The sequence below is a fragment of the Tympanuchus pallidicinctus genome, unplaced genomic scaffold (assembly GCF_026119805.1).
Source record: "Tympanuchus pallidicinctus isolate F22 unplaced genomic scaffold, pur_lepc_1.0 scaffold10, whole genome shotgun sequence".
Taxonomy (NCBI): Eukaryota; Metazoa; Chordata; class Aves; order Galliformes; family Phasianidae; genus Tympanuchus; species Tympanuchus pallidicinctus.
This window is the reverse complement of record NW_026294619.1, coordinates 12214267-12234423: the sequence shown is the minus strand read 5'-3', so window position 1 is coordinate 12234423 and position 20157 is coordinate 12214267. Positions and strand designations below refer to the sequence as shown.

At 38.5% G+C, this 20157-nt stretch overlaps 1 protein-coding gene across 6 annotated transcripts in view; it reads right to left on the bottom strand.

Annotated features, from left to right (window-relative positions):
- Positions 1-20157, bottom strand: part of EPHA6 (EPH receptor A6) — a 496053-nt gene that overhangs the window by 142428 nt on the left and 333468 nt on the right. For 3 of the 6 annotated variants that reach the window (XM_052703498.1, XM_052703517.1, XM_052703528.1), the window contains 2 exons: positions 2620-2667; positions 2032-2194 (listed from right to left, as the gene is read on the bottom strand). In XM_052703498.1, coding sequence (XP_052559458.1) covers positions 2032-2194; positions 2620-2667 — 211 coding nt within the window. Of the gene's footprint in view, positions 1-2027; positions 2195-2619; positions 2668-20157 lie in introns of all 6 variants that reach the window. The other 3 variants (XM_052703508.1, XM_052703547.1, XM_052703538.1) reach the window with 2 other exon arrangements.

Below are 20157 nucleotides of genomic sequence, written 5' to 3'. Positions count from 1 at the left end.
AGGCACTTAACGTTTAAGTGTTGAAATCTGAAATATATTTTTTACAATACAGACCTTTTTCTATAGAAAACTTGTGCTCCCACACAATAGGAAGACAGACATCTAAAATCGGTGCATCATTTACTATATCATCTTACGTTGCAAAATCCAATGTTTCTTCAAAATGAGATCAAAATTTGAAAAAAAACATGACGTGAAGTAATTAACCATTTCTTTTTTTTACACAATAGCTCATGTTAATATTGGTGTGGCAACAGTATTTCCCAGAGAGAGAAAATGATACTTTTTGTGAGAGAAACTCATAACAGCATTGTGTAAACTACTTTAATCTATGACCCATTCTTCTGTCTCAAAATGGAGGACCATGTGGCCCAACCAGTCCTTCTCTGCATCCAGTAAACTTGCAGAAAAACTCAAGCTTCTAAGTTATCTTTTAGGCTTTTCAGAGCATCATCTTTAGTCCTTTTTATCTTTTCTCTCATGATTTTAGAGCTAAAGGTGCTCCAATACATGCAGTCCCTTGACTTTTGGCATTATGGAAAGTCTATAGGGATTTGAACTTCTTCAGACATTTGATACTTGGAAGGGTGAATAAAGAATACAGTAACATCTACAATGTTAACATCTACAGTACAGTAAACTGTACTACAATGATACAATGATACAATCTACAATGATAACACCGGCTTACCTGGATGCGAGTTTATAGTACTTTATCAATTCAACTAACTCAACTTTTAGTTACTTGTTCTTATTAAAAATAAATAAATAAATAATTAGGATTAGCACACTACTCTACCTCACATTGCAGCCTGACAAGGCAGTTGCATTAAGGAAAATGATAAGAAGATGAGGAGTTTGGTAAGCATGCACGGACTTTCACAACCTTGAGACATTTTTATCAATAGTATTTATGACAGAAATCAGGCAATAGTCTTCCTAATTTAGATTAGGACTTTAGAGAATTTAGATTTAGACTTTAGAGTAAGTCCAATTTGTCCATATATAACATAGGCTCACGGAGGTTTAAATAGCATTTACTTCTCGTAACAGTTATAACTCATCGTGCCTAAAGGCTAGCATTTTTTGCATCATATGATGCAAACAGGTACTACTAGAATTCTTGAAAGCACCCAAGTGCTTTCCTTATCAATCCAACTGGCTTAACAACTTAGAAAAATTTAGAAGTCCAATTAGGCATTAACTACTTGGAAATCTGTCCCTAAAACATTTTTGAAATAGAAGTTAAAAAGCAATAAAAATAAAACACAAACTCATGGGTGCTCTTGAAAATACATGCACTAGTACTGAGTCTGTACTTTAGCCTAAGTAACTTGAATTCCAAAACTCTAACGAAAAACACAGTGTACATAATTGGTTAATTAAAGCAATTTCATTAATGAGTGTTTTAGAGCTGCATCTACTACACTCATTTTATCTCAAATGCTTGTAAATATCTTGTTCATGGTTCCTTTGAAGGTGCAAGCAATATGTAACATACAAAACTGTTCTAAGTAAGAGCCTTTTTTCATATTCTTCAAGAACGTAGGATTTTCGCTTCTCACTGGCAAATTTAGTGAAATTATAGGTTGAAATACATATTAAAAATGTCTTTTTTATTATATTCTAAGAGCATTAAAAACTATAGAGAAACGAGTCCATCAGTGTGTTCTAAGAACCTGCATGAAGCTGCTGGACTTAGGTGAAATGGAAACCTCACACATGATAATCGCAGAGGTTAAAGAGAAGGCATTCTTTAAACGAAGAATGGATCTATGGCAAACCAGGGGATCTTGCAGAAATAAACATTCCTTCAGCTGCAGTAGTGGACTGAAATTTCTATCTGTTACTCGAGAAAAATAAATATATCTAGAAGTGTGAGGCTAAGGCTTACTTCTTGTAATACAGCAGTGGTCACTCTGTGATAAATATATGGAATGGATTCAGCCATTTAAACTCTCAATGTCTGACTGTTCTAGAATTAAATGCTACTTCTATTGTATTTGATTTTTTCCTTTCAATAAAACTTACTTTCATCTCCAGTTTCAAATTCAAACTTCTGGCTATAGCCGCTGTATCCTGCTGCCGTCCTGACTCTGATATGAAATATATACTTGGTGGCTGGCTTGAGACCTGTGATGATAACACTTGGAGCCTTGGACCTTGTGGAGGAATAGCTGAGCTGCTCATGCTCCTGAGGGACAAAAGAGGGGAGAAATGATATCAAGTTGAGTTGTACAAACTTAACAAAAATGATACAGCAAAACTGAAGCTCCAAATTCTTCTCATGAATGTAAAATGTGTTTATAAAAGAAGGTGCAGGTATGGATATCAGTACTTTGATTTTGTGCTACAGTCACAATGTATGATATGGCCTTGACTTAGATATCATTTTTTCTGCCCTTAGTCTTGCATATAGACACATCACATCTCTGTGACTTAGGTTAGTAATTACACTGTAGTCAAAATAATATGGAATTAGTACAAGACTATATTCACAGAAAATGACAACTAGAATGGCAGCTAACTATTTTTGCACAATAGACAAGCTAGGAGGTCAGTAAGCACTAGTAAGCTATAAAGTAAAGATGTGGGAGTATTCAAATACCCGCTACTCACTTCTACCCGCAGGTAGTGCCAAAATGCCGGCGCTATCCGTGGGTAGACCTGTGGGTAAAAGAAAATAAAAATTAACCTTTTCTTTAAAGTCTGTAAACTTTTAGCATGGCTCAGCTGAATCACTGATGTTGACCTTTATTTCTCTTTCCAGGTAGCAGTAATGTAGCTGTACATGAAATTCACTTTTACATTCTGTAAGGAGAGACACTTTGAAATTCTCCAGCTAATTTCCTACCAGTTGATTTTGGGTATCTGCTGAGAATTCCTGAAGCTCACAGGGTCAGGGAATTGCCACTGCAGACAAGCTGCTGTAATGCGGAGATCAACCACAGCGACTGCTGCACAAAAAGGAAGTGCTAGACACATTTTTGGTGACTCATTTAAATGAGGAAATGTCTTAAAAGAGAGTCTATTGCCTGTCATTAGTTACAGCCACTCGATAAATCTGTAAGCTGTAATATTTTCTATGGTGCCTTAAGGCTAGCTTTACTGTATTACAGTAGGAGTCAACCACAAACTGATAACATGAACAGAACTGTCCTTGGCACATGCTCAATAACCCAACTGTAGTACCCATAGGGCACCATATAAATTTATTATAACATGCAGTATTATTAGAGTATGCATGTATTATTCAAAGGATGCTTCCAGCCTATTCAGAAGGAAACAATCTTGTTCACAGAAGAGATATAGCAAGGAAAACATAGTTTCCAATTAGATTGTTGAACTTCTAACCTGTTCTGAACATATGTGTATTTTTTGTATAAAACAAACAGTAATCACAATGAGTCAACTGGAGTCACAGCATAACAAAGCCACATCAGCATAGGGCAAGAAGTACATCAGTATTCCTCCAGTACACATACAAGGAGATGGATAAGAAGATCAAATTAAAAATCAATCAAACACACAAAAACGACTTAGTGATTCTGTTAAAGAGAAGGAAGGTATGCAATAAGGACTGATATTTAAAATAAATGTATCTAACGCTCAATAAAAACAGTGGAAATAATTTGAGAAACGAGAGTAAAAGGAAGAGTTGATTTGTTCCACAGTCTATTAATAAAATTTAAAATCTCAAGAAATGTGTATTCAAATTGAAACATTAGGGCACTGTGTAAGCAATCTTATGAATGGCAATTACAATTAACATAAAAAGAAATTTAACAACTGGTTTCAGCATCAGACTTCTCCAATTAATTGAAATGCTATAAATTCAATTTGAGTGAGTTAGTGGATTTTATGCTTTCATTTTCTGAGAAATTTCAGAAAAAAATTGTTTTATTCCGACAGAAAATCTGCTAATACAAAGGATTTCCATTCCACTACCTTGTTATATGTGCAATTTCCAGCAACTTTCAAATGTAGAACTGCAATATATCTCAAAACGTAACTTGGCCAAGGTTATGCAATCTTGGAGAACACAAGTTCTCCACTTAGTGCATTCACTTAGTAATGAGGATACTGAGTAAAGTGGGTAAATTTCTACCTCAAGAGATCAAGTTGTTTAAAAAAAGATAGTAACCAGCTCAAAATCAATGTAAGACAGAAGATTTTTGCACAGGTTTCAGGAAAACCACACTTAGAAGTGTTCAAATACCCATCACCACATCCGAGTTCTTTTTTTTCCTACTTTTTTTTTTTTTTTTTTTAATGTTTGGTAAATTTATTGCATCTTTCACTTCTAAATTGCAGTAGTAGAAAGAACATTTTCTCTTAAAAAAGGGTAGACGTTAAGTCTCAAAATAAACTTAGGTTTAAATTTGAAAGGATTTAGAATTGATTTTAAGAGACTCCAAAATGCGTTCAATACCAAACAATGTTTTAAAGAGTATGATATTTCTTACAATGGATTTATCATAAAATGTGATCAGTAGAAAGATGTATACGAAAAAAAAAACCATGATGTGTTAAGTGGTTCCTAGTACCCCTGATTTGTAAGCATGATTCCACATTACTCGGTGCCAGGAATACCCGAAGCATGTGTGTGGCTGGACCAAGCTGGAGAGAGCCCTGCACAACAGTACTCCTACTGCCGTGAACTTCCCAATAAGAAACCTTCCAGTTCAAGCCATGTACATTTTACACAGAGAAAGAATCAAATTACAAATGAGACCAAAGAGGAAAATGGAGCCCAACTGCACAGTTCTGCCCTACTCTGTCTCTGTGAGCAGGCTGTGCCTAACAGCAACCTTCTTGAGGGGCAAATGCCTCTGACCATCCGTTTGGGGTCGTGAATGGTATTTTGTCACCTCCAAGAGCTGTTAGGCTTGCTGCTCTCTCACCGCCAGACAGGGACATCTGCACTATATTCTGGGAGCTTACATCTTCCAAGTTGAAGGAGGGAAGATTTAGGTTGGATGTTAGGGGGAAGTTCTTCACAAGGAGAGTGGTTAGGCCCTGGAACGGGCTGCCCAGGGAGGTTGTGGATGCCCCGTCCTTGGACGTGTTCAAGGCCAGGTTGGACGGGGTCCTGGGCAACCTAATCTGAATGTGTACGTTTGGTGGCCCTGCTAGGCAGGGGGGTTGGAACTACATGATCCTTGAGGTCCCTTCCAACCCGGGTGATTCTGTGATTCTGTGATTCTGTGATCTCCAAGCCCTTCAATTTCCCTTCCTTTCCATAGCCTCTTATGCCATTCATCATATAGCCCAAAAAACAATGTATAGAGGCACGCTATCATATAAATATTACTGCCACATGGGAAAGGGTAAATGATTTGTTACAGCAAGTGAAATATGAGAAAGCAAACCTTGTCACCTTGGTGTATGTGAGAAAAAAAAGTTTCAGAAACACGTACTCGAAGAGGAAGTTACTCAAACTAGAGACAAAAAGATTAATAGTTGGAAACTTCACATCATTTTACACAAAGAAATCAACCATTTTGGCCTAGATTCATATGTAAGATGATTCTCCAAAGAGTGGATGCTTGAACTCTCCAAAGAAAGGACACTGTACTTTCAAACTCTGATGTTTTTATCTCTCAAAGAAATTACTCTGAAATACCATCTAATAACACAGTGTTGGCAAAGACAGTTTGTTCCTACTTCATAACAAAATTTAGTGTCAGACAAAAAACACATTCCATGCTATTTGTCTAGATAATATTATTTCTGTCTATCTTAGGTTTATTTTAAAGTTTTTCATTTTTGTGCGAGGTTATTTCAGTGGGACAAGCTGAAATAGAAAAAAATAATGCTATGAATGCAACATAAAATAACAGCAACAATACTGTTCATGAAAAACTACTCAGTTTAGATGTTGTAAGTACTAAATCACACTTCATAATGAGGTGTGGAAAATGGAGTACTGAGAACAAAGTTCACTACTGAGAGGAGAGTATAGAGATTCATTGTACTCAGTTGACTAGCAGTCATTTATGCCAATGACTGATTTGTCTGTTTTCAACTGAAAGGAAGCTGTGGCTTTCTTCTAAAATGAGATTTACAGAATGAAATACACAAGAACCCCATATGTATTTGGTACTAGCCAAATGACCGTAAGACACTGCTGATAGTAAACTGGGTATTATCCAATTTTCAAAAAAGGTGGATGAATTTATTAACCACTAGATGTTTTGGTCAAGACAACATAGATTATTATATGGCATCAGACACATACAGATGAATCAAAGTAATATCAGTACTTATTTTAAAAAGATCATAAAATATAATTTTCTATCCTTTAATATATATAATCAGATCTCCAGGAATTATGAATCTCTTGCAGTTTACTTTGTGCCTGACTAATTTCATGAACGACAATCGAGGTATTCAGTTCATGAAATCCAGTGAGTAACCGAGAAGTCTCTTAAACAGACATTGGGGAAAGTGTTTTTAAAGGCTTCTGCTAGCTGAGAACGTATTTTTTATGTATCTACAACTTCCAAATCCATGTGTGCTGAAAACACCCAAGGAGACAGCAACAAGTTTTTCTATCAAATGTTTACAAGTAGAGAAAACTGATTTGGCTTACATACATTGTCCTTCAACATGAAAATTCCCTACTTACATCATAGAATCCTGCTTAGCCTTTTTTCAGAACTATTATCCAACAAGAGCAAATACTAATAGAGATGCAATCTTTATGCCACAGAGAACCGGTCTTTCTCCTGTGCACTAAAGCACAATGTCAAAGCTGAGTAAGTACCACATTAAAGAAAGGAAGACTCAGAGTTCTGTGATCCAGACATTATCAATGTTGAAATAAAAACTCGAATAATAAAAAAGAATCTTTTATGAGAACATTTGTTCACATTTTTCCACTTTCCTTGATACATCAGTTTGAAGGATATACACAATGTGACCTACAGAGGAAGCATCATTATTTTAAGGGAATGGCCATAATTCAGGAAGCCAGGAACTTTTATTAATTGTAGCTCTGGGCCATCATGAAAGGAAATGTCAAAATGTCCTACCTCATCTTTAGTTTTCCCTTGGAAAAGCCACGATAGCACTTAATTTCCTCCAGGGTCAACTGAACTTTAAAGTTGCAATATACATTAGAATGAAACAGTAGGTAATTACTAGGTATAGTCAATATGTGATTAATCAGTTCAAAGAGAATTTGTTACAGTCAAGTAACAGTGAACTATGGAATCGGTTACTACTCCTTGTGTTTTCTCAGAAAAATACAGACCTAGCGATTTTAACACATGAAAATCACCTGTGATTTATGCTGCCCACATTTGTCTCACAATGAGCTCATCCCAACAATGTCAGAAAAACATGTTTCTTCTTCGCAGTTATTTCTATAACATGATTTCAAAATTCTTAATGCCCTTAACCATAACTCGAGTCTCATCTCTCTTAGATTGCTGTAGGTAAGGAGCAATCACATTGAAATCAAGAAAATTAACTATGCCTTACAAACTCAGAATCTACCTTGGAAAGTTTATCTTTACAACATTGCGCATGGTTTTCAGCTAGAGGATTATTTTGACCTATAGCCTACCCATCGAGATGACTGTCAACAGCAACATTTGAAAGTTATTAGAGAAGAGACTCAAAGATTTAAGAATGTGCTCTTAACATTAATTACTGTCTGATTACAATATGATCAGCAGGATTAGGTCAAGCCTCACAGAATCATAGAATCACAGAATCACAGAATGGTTTGGGTTGGAAGGGACCTTTAAGATCACCTAATTCCAACACCCCTAATATAGGTATGGATACCTCCCTCCAGACCAGGCTGCTCAAAGCCTCATCCAGCCTGGCCTTGAATGTCTCCAGGAAAGGGGCATTCATGGCCTCATTAGGCAACCTGTTCCCATGTATCACCACCCTCAGTGGTGAAATACAGTGATAAGAAAGATTACAATAGTAGGAATAAGAATAAAACTAAAATAATAGAAATATGAAAAGTAACAATAATAGGAGTAGCAGTCAAATATACCATCAATCTTCTTAACAAAATCCTTGCTGGAAATGTTGTACCTTATGGTTCCAGATGCCTAGAAAACTTAAGGTAAATTTTATAAAGTGATGATAAGGTTCTGAGTATCAATTTGAATTCAGAAGGTGAAGAATAAGAAAAGGAGAATTATAAAGAAGAGTAAAAAGGAAGATCCTGGGAACTACTGTCTTATCAGTCTCCCCTCTGCGCTGGGAGAGATCATGGAGCAGATCCTCCTGGAAGCTATGCTAAGGCACATGGAAGAGACGGAGATAATACAGGGGAATAAGCATGGCTTCATCAAGGGCAAATCCGCCTGACCAACCTAGAGGCCTTTTGTGATGGCATCACTGTATCAATGGACAAGGGAAGAACCACTGATGTCAGCTATGTGGACTTCAGTAAGGCCTCTGATATGGTACCTCACAACAATCTTATTTCCAAATTGAAAAGATACATATTTGATGGGTGAAGCTTGATCCAATGGATGAAGAAACAGCTGCAGGATCAAGTCCTGATGGTGGCCTCTGAATATCCAAAAGGGAGTTACAGGAAAGAAGGGGACAGACTCTTTAGTAAGGTCAGTGGTGACAGAACAGGGGAAATGGCTTCAAGCTTAAAGAGGGAAGATTTAGTTTGGACATCAGGAAAAAGTCTTTTATAGTGAAGGTGGTGAGGCATTGGAACAGGTTGCCTAGAGATGTGGCTAATGCCCCTGGAAACTTCTAAGGTGAGGCTGGGTTAAGCCTTGAACAACCTGATCTAGCTATGCATGTTCCTGTTCATTGCAGGTGAGTTGGACTAGATGACTTTGAGGGTTCATTTCAACTCTAAGAGTGCTACAATTATATGATTCTATGACTTATTTTGACCTATTTTTGACCTATATAGGTCATAATAAGAATAAAACTGACAGGAAAAGGTGGGGCCACTGAGAAAATTGCAGATGACTGCAGTATTTGTTTCAGAGATGGAACCTGCAGAACCTCCCTTATCACTAATCTGAGATGTAGCAGTCCAGAGAGCTGAAATACTAAAGAGTGTTTTACCTGTTTGGTCTTTCAATATTTTATATTCTGATTGCCTGCCAGTTAGCTCATCGCTTTCTCTGTACATATAGTGAAGCTGTCAACAAGAAAAGGAGAAGAATAGATAAACCAATCATAAAGAAAATATACAACAGTTAGAACACAACCAATCCTCATTTTAATGGCATATATACCTGGAAAGGTAGGAATGAGTTAACATGAAGTGGACCATGAAAAAGAGCAAATTAAACCAGGAGAGATGAGGAAAGTGAGTCTACAACAGTGTTTACATTCCCACCAGCACAATAAGGTGAGAGGTGGGGAGAGCAAAGCTGTGTGGTTGACATGGAGGTGCATGCAGGAAAAGCAGATGGGAAGGCAGCAGATAGGACACTGCTGATCATACTGACAAAGAGATTAAATTGAGAGGAATAAAAACAGGTCTATGCCTTAAGTTGATAGCTGAACAGGGTACAATCAGAATATAATACAGGCAGCTGCAGTAGATAACTTGAATTGTCAGACAAGCTCAGATATTAAATTCCATCTTTCCATCACTTACAAGCTACTCTGACAACATTTATTTTCTAATAAAAAATATTTACCAGTGAAAACCTCTACACCAATGTCTCCAGAAGTCTTTCTAACTTAAGAATATAAAAAATTTTAGCCTCTCTAGCTCTTCCTGAAGACTTTTTCTTTTGCCACTCATTTAAATTTTCTTACTACTTCAGTGCCCAAAGATAGCAGTTAGATACAGATTTGGATTGTTCTGTATATTTTTCAGGTTTGCAAGACTTCACATGAAAATTTTAACTACTTTGTGTAGCATGTACATTTATGTATGGTGGTGCCCATAGGAAAAAAAACAAAACCATGCAGTCTTAAAAACCTCTTGAAGCAACAAGCCTATGCAACTCCCTTTCAAGCAGATTTCATCCCTTAAGGATGAGAGAACAGGAAGGGTGAAAGGGCTGATTTAAAGATGGGCTCATGTCTAAGATGAACCATATACATAGATAAAATACGCTGTCCCTAATACAGCAGACTAATGCACACCTTCCTTGTTCCCTTTGCAATGGAATATATTCCTACCTAGGCTGCAGTGCTGCAGCGCTGCCTCCCCTATGGCCTCCTGACACAAACCCTCTGTTCGGCTCGTCCTGCTGCTGTTACAGACACAGCCGCATCACTGCACTCTTCCACTCTCCTCTCTCCTGTCTCCTCTCCTCGATTGGTAATGTCAAAACTTAACAAAATATGCAGATTTTAAGTTACTTTTTAATTGGGATCCCAACGATATGTACTAGCTTTTTAATTGAATCACAGAAAGCATCTTGTATGAATTTGTATCTGCTGCTAACTTTTAAATAAAAACTCTTTAATTCTGGAAAGAATTTCCATTGCCTGTAAGCAACTATAGGTTACAATTTATTCAAGTTACGTCAGAATAAGATTATTGAATGTGAATATTAACGCCATCCAAACATACTTTACTGCTACCAGTGTCTGGAAGCATGGTTACTACACAGTGTGGTTCTTGTAAAAGGTACGGAGTAGAGAAAACACTTTATAGTAGGTTAGGAAGCTCTCTGTTTCTCTAAATATGAATTAAGAAATATCTCCCTTTAAATCTTCCTAGTTGCCAAGTACTTGTGGTTATATGTCCAACTATGTCAAGTGGGAATGCACTGAATGAATGACACACAGCAATAGGTGTAACAGGTGTTTGAGTCAGTGTGCCTTAACTGTGAGAAGAACATAGCAGAATTATTACCTTCAGACGTAACCAGCAGCAATCACAGAATCACAGAATCACCCGGATTGGAAGGGATCTCAAGGATCATGTAGTTCCAACCCCCCTGCCTAGCAGGGCCACCAAACGTACACATTCAGATCAGGTTGCCCAGGACCCCGTCCAACCTGGCCTTGAACACGTCCAAGGACGGGGCATCCACAACCTCTCTGGGCAGCCCGTTCCAGGGCCTAACCACTCTCCTTGTGAAGAACTTCCCCCTAACATCCAACCTAAATCTTCCCTCCTTCAACTTGGATCCATTTCCCCTAGTCCTGCTATTGTCAGCCCTTCTGAAGAGTTTACTCCCCTCCTGGGTGTAGGTTCCCTTCAGGTATTGATAGGCTGCAATGAGGTCACCCCGCAGCCTTCTCTTCTCCAGGCTGAACAAGCCCAACTCCCTCAGCCTGTCCTCATAGGGGAGGTGCTCCAGCCCCCTGATCATCTTAGTCGCCCTCCTCTGGACCCTTTCCAAGATCTCTATGTCTTTCTTGTACTGAGGGCTCCACACCTGGACACAGTACTCCAGATGGGGCCTCACAAGAGCCGAGTAGAGAGGGACAATCGCCTCCCTCTCCCTGCTGACCACCCCTCTCCTGATGGAGCCCAGGATCCCATTTGCCTTTCGAGCTGCCAGAGCGCACTGCTGGCTCATGTTAAGTCCCTCGTCCATCAGGACCCCGAGGTCCTTCTCTGCCGAGCTGCTCTCAAGGCCCACTCCTCCCAGCCTGTACGGGTGCCTGGGGTTCTTCCGGCCCAAATGCAAAACCTTGCACTTTGCCGTGTTGAACCTCATTAGGTTCACCCGAGCCCAGCCCTCCAGCCTGTCGAGGTCCCTCTGAATGGCATCCCTTCCTTCCACCGTATCAACCGCACCACTCAGCTTGGTGTCGTCAGCAAACTTGCTGAGGGTGCACTCAATTCCCTCATCGATGTCATTAATAAAGATGTTAAAGAGCACCTGTCCCAAGACAGACCCTTGGGGGACACCACTTGTTACCGACCTCCACCTGGACATAGAGCCATTGACCACCACCCTCTGTCTGCGGCCTTTCAACCAATTGCTTATCCATCGGGTCGTCCACCCATCAAATCCACTTCCCTCCAATTTGGAGATGAGGATGTGGTGGGGGACCATGTCAAAGGCCTTGCTCAGGTCCAGGTAAATGACATCGGTCGCCTTCCCTTCGTCCACCAATGCCGTCACTCCATCATAGAAGGCCACAAGATTAGTTAGGCATGACCTTCCTTTGGTGAAGCTGTGCTGGCTGTCTCGGATCACATGCTCATTCTTTATGTGATCGAGCATGTTGTCCAGGAGGATCTGTTCCATGATCTTCCCAGGCACCAAGGTGAGACTCATCGGCCTGTAGTTCCCCAGGTCCTCCCTGCTCCCCTTCTTGTATATGGGAGTGACGTGACCCTTCCTCCAGTCATCCGGGACCGGCACGGTTGCCGCACGTATCCTCGATGAGGAAAGCAATTAAAATCCCCCTGTACCTCGCTAAAAGTCGTGGCGGTTCTGCCAGAGACAGCTCTGAGCCGCGGACTTCGGCAATCAAGCAATGCACCAAGCCTTGTTACTGTGGTCATTACGTATCAAAAAAAAGCAGCATAAATTTAGAATTCAAACTACTCTGACAGAAAAAAATGTGTAAGAATTCCTACAACTTTCTCCTCCTCTCACTTTTACTTTACTTACCTTTTTCTTTCCCCTCACGTTTTTCTTTTACACTTATTTTTTCCTATATGAGTATTTTTTCGTAGTCATGATGTTCAGTCATATATAGTTTATGTAGTGCAGTACAGGAGTTTTTAGGTTTCTGCAATATTTCTTTGTTACAAAAATAAACACAAAAGAAAGAAAGAATGCAGCCTTCACACGAAAAAAGTAATATCTTTATCGGAAATATTGTCTGACGTACCCTAAACTATCTTCTCCTTATGTTTGTGAGATGAATCCTTTCAAACATGCTGCTGAGAACTCAAAGGTAGTTTTCTAAAATCATAATAGCAGTAACTGTGATGCAGTTTTAGATGGGTTACGGATTCACCTTTCAAGAAAGTTCCCATGCATGACCTGAAGCAGCTGGGAGATTTCAATAATTGCATTGCTTTTCAAGAAGTGCATCTGAGACTGTACAGATCTCTACTGACTTGTGTGGTCTTTTTCAGATAATAGAAAGGAATGTTTGATGTTTGATTTACTGAAGGATAATACATGTTAAACTTTGAATAACATTGTTCTTGTTTTGATACATAAAAAATACTGTGATTAGTGTGTTTTTCATACATATATATTTTAAATTTAATATCACTAGATTCAAACACTGCAGCCTATCTTATGTATATGAGGTAAAGAAAGGTATGCAGGTGAAAAAGGCACAACAGAGGAGAAGCTGAACCCTATTTCAATCCACTGAGACTAAACATGGCAAAAAACTGCTTTAAAGCACCAAAGGCAAGAACAAAATATAACACCCGCATTTCTGTAAAACCTTTGTAGGACTGTAAAGAGTATCAGTGCATATTTGCACACCCCCACTTTTGTGTTATGTAATATCTAATGACTCAGGGAAAACTACTGAAGGAATCCAGCCATACACAAAATGCATGCATTGAGGAGGAAAAAAAGGTCCGTCTGACTTGTGCAGCAATTAAAGAATAGAAAGTTACAGAGACACTGAAACAAACAGGGAACAAATGAGAAACAAAGGCACCTGCCTCTTGAAGGTTGCAAGTCAAGTGAATCCAACAAAGTCGTAGTTTTAATTACCCAAAGAGAATCCTTTCCAGAGATGACTTATTCTGGATTTGTGAAGACTTCCAATTTATTCAGACCTCTAATTCAAATTTCCTTTTCCTTTTGCTCTGGCATGACTTGCATTTTTCAGCTTCATCATCTTCCTTACCACAGTTTGTGTAAGGAGTGACTACTTCACTACAACGCCATTGTTTTGCCGCCAAAAGCAATTTTTTTTTCACCTTTCCACGAGGTAGCTCCCTTTTCCATAAGCACTGAAAATTGTATCTCTGTAGATGTGAACATTTTTTAATGTAAGCAATCAGAAGTGTATCTTACATGAAATTTCAGTATTTCTTTGTTCACAAAATCACAGAAACATTACCTGAGTTGGAAGAGACCCATAAAGGATCATGGACTCAAATCCCTGGGACCACACAGCACCACCCCAAATTCAAACCACACTTCTAAGCTTGACGTTCAGAGGCTTCCTGAATGCCAGCAGCTTGGGGCCACGGCCTGTTCCAGGGCCCAACCACCCTCTGGTGACGAACCTGTCACAGCTGCCCTCCCCTGACGCAGCTCCATGCCGTTCCCTCGGGCCCAGTCGCTGCCACACAGAGCAGAGCTCAGCGCTGCCCCTCGGCTCCCTGTGAGGAGCTGCAGCCGCCACGAGGCCTCCCCTCAGCTCCTCTGCTGTGTGCTGAACAAATCGAGGGACCTGAACCACTCACCAGACGCCTTGCGTTTCAGATTGTTCAACACCTTTGCTGCCATCCTTTGAATACTCTGTAGTAGTTCTACGTCCGTCTTACTTTGCTGCACCTAAATCTGCATCCTGTGCAGGGCAGGACAACCCCTTCCCTCACACGGCTGGGCTTGCTTGCCTGGTGCTCCCCAGGGTACGGCTGGCCCTTTAGGCTGCCAGGGCATGCTGCTGACTCATATGCAAATTCTTCTTAACCAGAATCCCCAGAGCCTCCTCTGCAGGGCTTCTCTCCAACCCAACCCCAGTCTGTACATAGATCCAGGTTGCCCTCTCGCAAGTGCCAAACCCAGAGCTTGTTCTTGTTGAGCTCCATGCGATTTGTGACTGCCCAGACCCTCAGTTGGTCATCATCTCTCTGCAAGGCCTCTGTGCCTTTGAGGGAGCCAGCACGTCTTCCCAGTTTAGCACTGTCCACAAACAGACTTTGTATGCATTCAAGTTTTGCATCCAGGTCATTTACAAAAACAGCGAAGGGAACTGGCCCTGAAATGGAGCCCTGGGGAACCCTGCTAATGACTGCTTGCCAGCCTGATATAACTCCATTTACCACAGCTCTCTGAGCCTGACCAAGTACTAACTGTACTATGTTTTTGTTCATCTGTACACTGGCCATTTGATCCAGAAGTAAACTCTGAGAAACAGCACTGAGAGTTTTGCTGAAATCCAGAAGACTACATCTACTGTCTTCCCTGAGTCATCTAGATAGGGGGTCTTATTATAAAAATGAAATTCAATCAAATATTTTCCTCATGCATCTGTCTTGGCTGTGACCAAATAAATTTCTAACTTCAAGGCTTTGGAAAACAATACACAGGCTACTAATACTGGCACTGTTAAGTATTGCAAAACTGAGATTAGCATCAGTTGAGAAGAACTGAGTTCTTGCTGTTGCTCTGGGATCAGTCGACCCGAAGAGAGCCCTTCCAACCTCAGTCAGCGTATGGTTCACATCTTCCTGGAAATGCTCCCCATCTGTGCAGCAGTGGTGCCCTCAGCACCTTGCTGTATTTTCTTTGAGCCAGAGCCATCAGCCAATTGTTCACTCATTGTATTATGCTTTTTGTCTACCTGTGTGCCATTTTTCTAGAATTATACCATGAGATCCAGTAGTTAAATCGCTTTCTATGTAGTTCAATGGACATTGCAAAGGACATAGCAATCTTGTATGTTAGTAGAAATGATCATTTTGCACTTTGCAAGCAAATTCTGATTTTATTTTCTATCATATAAATGTATATTTCTAATTTAACTAGCATAATTTAAAGGAATGTATTTTCAGTTATTAAAAACTTAAATTTTTCTTGTGAAAAAAAATTAAGGAAATTTAGAAATGTGACAGTATCTTTTTTAAAAAGAACAGCTTTAAAAAGCTCATTCACAAAGCAATTGTTATTGTGATAACATATATCATAACAATAAGCTAGACCTTTTGGCAATATATGGAAGAATAACAGATAGTTCTATCAAGGTCACTACAAACAGAAGATGTATCAACTGTCTGAAATTCCTACAGCAACATAAATGTTTTTATGAGCAGCAGGTGAATTCCTGGAAAAGACTCTAAGGCTATTAACAGCTCAGTAAGGAGTACATAATAATAAGTTGTTAACTCAGCCTCCCTGACAAGAACATTAAGAAAGGGCACTTTGAAACTATTAATACTAATGTATTAAAAAAAAAAAGTTATATATATATATATAAATATAAAATTACTTTTCTTTATGTCAACCAAATAAATATTAACTATTGTAGTGGAGTAAAATAAAAAACTATGTAGGAATTAATAAATAACATACCCTTTCTACAAATTTGAGTTAGCTAATGAAATCATACTTTTAAATGAAAGGCTTGTCTCATCTCCATTTTTGATTCTATCAAAAAGAATGTAGCACAACTTTTATTCATTATACCTGTACAAGGCATTAATAATATTAAACATGGAAACTAATTTGGCTTATTGCATTAAAATAGAATGGCTGTCCCTAAAACATCTTCCTTTTTCTCTGTGTATTTTCCCCTCTTCTATTAGCATAACTGCTTTGGGGACGTAAAAATGTAAAACAAAAGAGGTTGTCTATATTATGCAGTCAGTGGTTACATTTCCATTCTTGTGTGGAAAAAAAAAATATAACTGGAATCTATCCTTCTGAATGATTACTGCACACTTGATACGCAGTCTAAGAAGAAAAATAAGAAAAGGAAAAGAAAGAACATTCTCTATTACCCTAAAAAGGAATACATGTATATTCACTTCTATTTGTTCAAATATATCCTAAATATATCCTATATATCCAAATATATCCAACTATATCCAGTATTAAGTAGTGCAGAAAAAGTGCAAGTGAAATAATATTTTGTACTGGAACATTCCCTCGTTTAGACAAAGTTACAACCTTGCTCATGTCTCAAAGTACATATATTCTTGATTTATTCTGTGAACTCATCTTTATGGTTGGGAAAGAGCAATTTTTGAAAAGTGCTTATGTATTATTAAAACACTGACCCAGCTACTGTTTTTAAAACAGTTTGGGCTCACAGATGAAGGCTTTTGGGAACTAAATATTTATTTTAAGAAAGCGAAAAGGAAATATCTGACAAGTTTTAGAGTAATGGTTATGTGGACATTGTATTTAACTTACAAATAATGAAATTATTCTTGCATAGATGGTCAGTTAGCAGCCATACTAGTTACACACTAATCTAGAATGCTGCTCATGAAATTCACTGTTCTTTTTCTGGAAATATGTCAAACTTTCAAAATAAAAGTCTGACACTTGACTGTATGTTATGGCACCTGAGAGAGTTAAAACTTTCATTAAGATTCAGATGTTACTAAAACTTAGTGTTTCTATACTCAAAGGTGACTATACTGAAACTGGCTAATAATATTAACAATAATAACAATATTTTAAGTTTAGAGTGCATTCTCTTATTTGCCAATTCGAGATTCAGAATGTTAAAGGTTAACACTCCCTTCTGCGCAATTGATATATCGACTCTGAAAAGACAACATTACTTTTTTACAGCACACTAACCAAAATCATATATGGTTTGCTCTCGGGAGTGAGCTGAACTTTAATGCACTATAAAATAAGACGTTCTTCTGTTTTTTCAGCTCACCTAATCACACACTGACACTTAACAATAGATTCCTGTGGCTTACATTATCATTCTTACTGTGGCAATAAATTATAAAAAGAAGGGTTTTTTTGAAGTTAAATTGCTGAATAGCTAGAAGAAAAAATTGATAATATCTTTTCTTAGGAATCAACTTGTACTATCAGTGGATTTAGCTTCCTTAAATTTCTCTGAGGCATGGAACTAGCTGTGTGGTGGTAAGTTTGTTGTGCTATATAATTTGCAAAATTTCCATGCACACATCTTTGAAAGACTTTGAAAACAAGTCATTCAAAACCATTAATGCACTTCTACATTTGTGCAGCTCTTCTTGCAGTTTCTAGAACGTGTATTGTGCACACGATTCTCCCTGGGGGAAAGCGTATTGTCTACAGACAAGTAAACAAGATCAGCAGAGAATGAATCATGTTGGTTTTTTTTTTTTTTTAAATCAAATCCACTAGAGCCACCTAAACAGCACTGTGTTCCTCTGCAAGACTTTTTTTATTCAGCAAGAATGACCACAGTAATAGTCGGTAGACTGCTTTATTATAAAACACAAAAGCTTAGAAGCTAGCTCGAAACAACTGAAGAAAGCTATTAGAAGACAGGCCAAACCAGGTGCTGAACTTCCTTGATAAACTCTTTATTACATGCAGTTGATATTTAGAAGTAAGATCTCTTTTTCTCCTAATTGTAATTATTTCAGTGTCATTAATAATGGCTGCCGTAAGGTCTTTAGGTTCGTTCCCACAGGCAAAAACTGTATCTGGTCAGAGTCTCATAATCATTCACTCTCATTTTCAACAGTTCAGAGACCTATTTTCTTCCCTTTTTAGAATCTCAGCCTTTCACAGTTCTTCCCTTGGGAAACTAGGTTAATAACAGCAGAATAGCAAAACTGAGAAGCTTGCTTAACATCACTTACTATGCTAAAATAAGCTAGGAGATTTCATTTTAATGAGTATCTCCCAAAGTGAATTTGTAGTGATTATTTTTTAAAAACATTTCCCAGACATGGCTCATTTCCCAGGAGCTCTCAATGGCTGGGAAAGCCGTAAGTGCTCTGTGGAGCCATGAGCTTAAAGTGACATGCCCATCTGCTCCTGCCGCTTTGGTCAAGCACCAGTGCTTGTGTTCAGTGCAACTGCCCACAAGATCTTACATGTCCAAACCTCTCAGTGCTCTTGTTTATATATGAACATGCTGAAGATGTAACAAAAATGTAGTATTTCACGGGCCCTACATTTCTTGCTTCCAGTCGTGACTGAAACACTTTAATTTGTAGGCAGTAGATTATTAATTTGTAGGCAGTAAATTTCTACTTATGCCTCAACCAACTCAAGTAATTGAAAAATACTGCAGGAAAATTAAATTCATTAAAAAAAAGTGGTTAGCATGAGGCTAAGAATTGTCCAGTTAATTCTTCAATACTAACATTAATACTATTTTATATTTAAAAAACTTATTGACTGGCCTGATACCTGAAGGAATCTTCCCTCTTGTTACAAGCTTTTCCTGCAAGGGCATCAAGCATGCTATAGTACATCTAGAAAGAGTAGAAGAATATACCTGGAGAAAGAAGCAGTACATTCTAGCAATCCAGCCTTAGCAACACCAGCTGGTATGTGCCAGCTCCTGAAGAACGCGATACACCAGCACCTCCATTCAGCTTCATGTAGTTTGGAGCTGGTGCATATGTTACTATTCATGATTTAAAAATTCAAAATAAAATCAACATCTGATCCAAGGAAGAAATAGCTGGCACATGAGGGAAATAAAGAAGTTTCACCATAGTTGCATCTGAAAAGCAATGATCCTTCTAACTCAATTAAACAGAACTGAAAATACTAAGTAAAGATCTGAAAAGACTGGATGGATTGATTAAGTAATACAGAGGTGAAGAGTCAATAAATCTGACACATCTCACAGTCCTCACAGAAAGGCATCGGGCTAAAGAAGAGAAGAAGCTCATTTTGATTCAATTTTCCAAAATGCCACCTAGAAATTCAGGGCACTGTCTTATCTAAACGATGCAGCTTCTTATCTAAACTGTCTGTATCTTGACCAATGTAAATACGTGACTTTCCTTGACACTAAGATCCCAGTTGATCCTTGGGTAGGGCCAAGTATTATGGCAGAGAGAAAAAAGGAGAGAAGAGAAACAATATGTACATATAGCCCGAGCAGAGATGAATTCATCTTTACAAAATAAGATGATGAAATGTCTTCTTCACTAAACTTACACAGCAGCATCTGTTGTCCTTAACAGTGATGAGACACACACCCTAAACTGGCAATTCATTTGGGAAAAGAGGCTGGAACGAAACACTCTGAGCACGTAGGTAAAAGTCAGTGTGATGTGTCTCCAGGGCTCCAAGAAGCATGCTGCTTCTATGCTAGTTTTCAGTGTGGCACTGAACATAACATCAGATTCTCTACTCCTCAAAAAATGTGGGAAAAATAGCAATGATATCAGTTCATATCTTTGTACGTGCACTCAGTGACAAATCTTTTGCTGTCAAAGTACACTGTGTGTAATATATTGTACATACACACTTCTATGGCTTTGAAGTAATATAGTGCATGTGTTTCTAGACAGAGAGATTTGCTTTAAACTACAGAACAGTACTGTAGGCATACAATTCAGCAAGAGAAAATTACTTTCTTGTATAAAATTTTCCACAT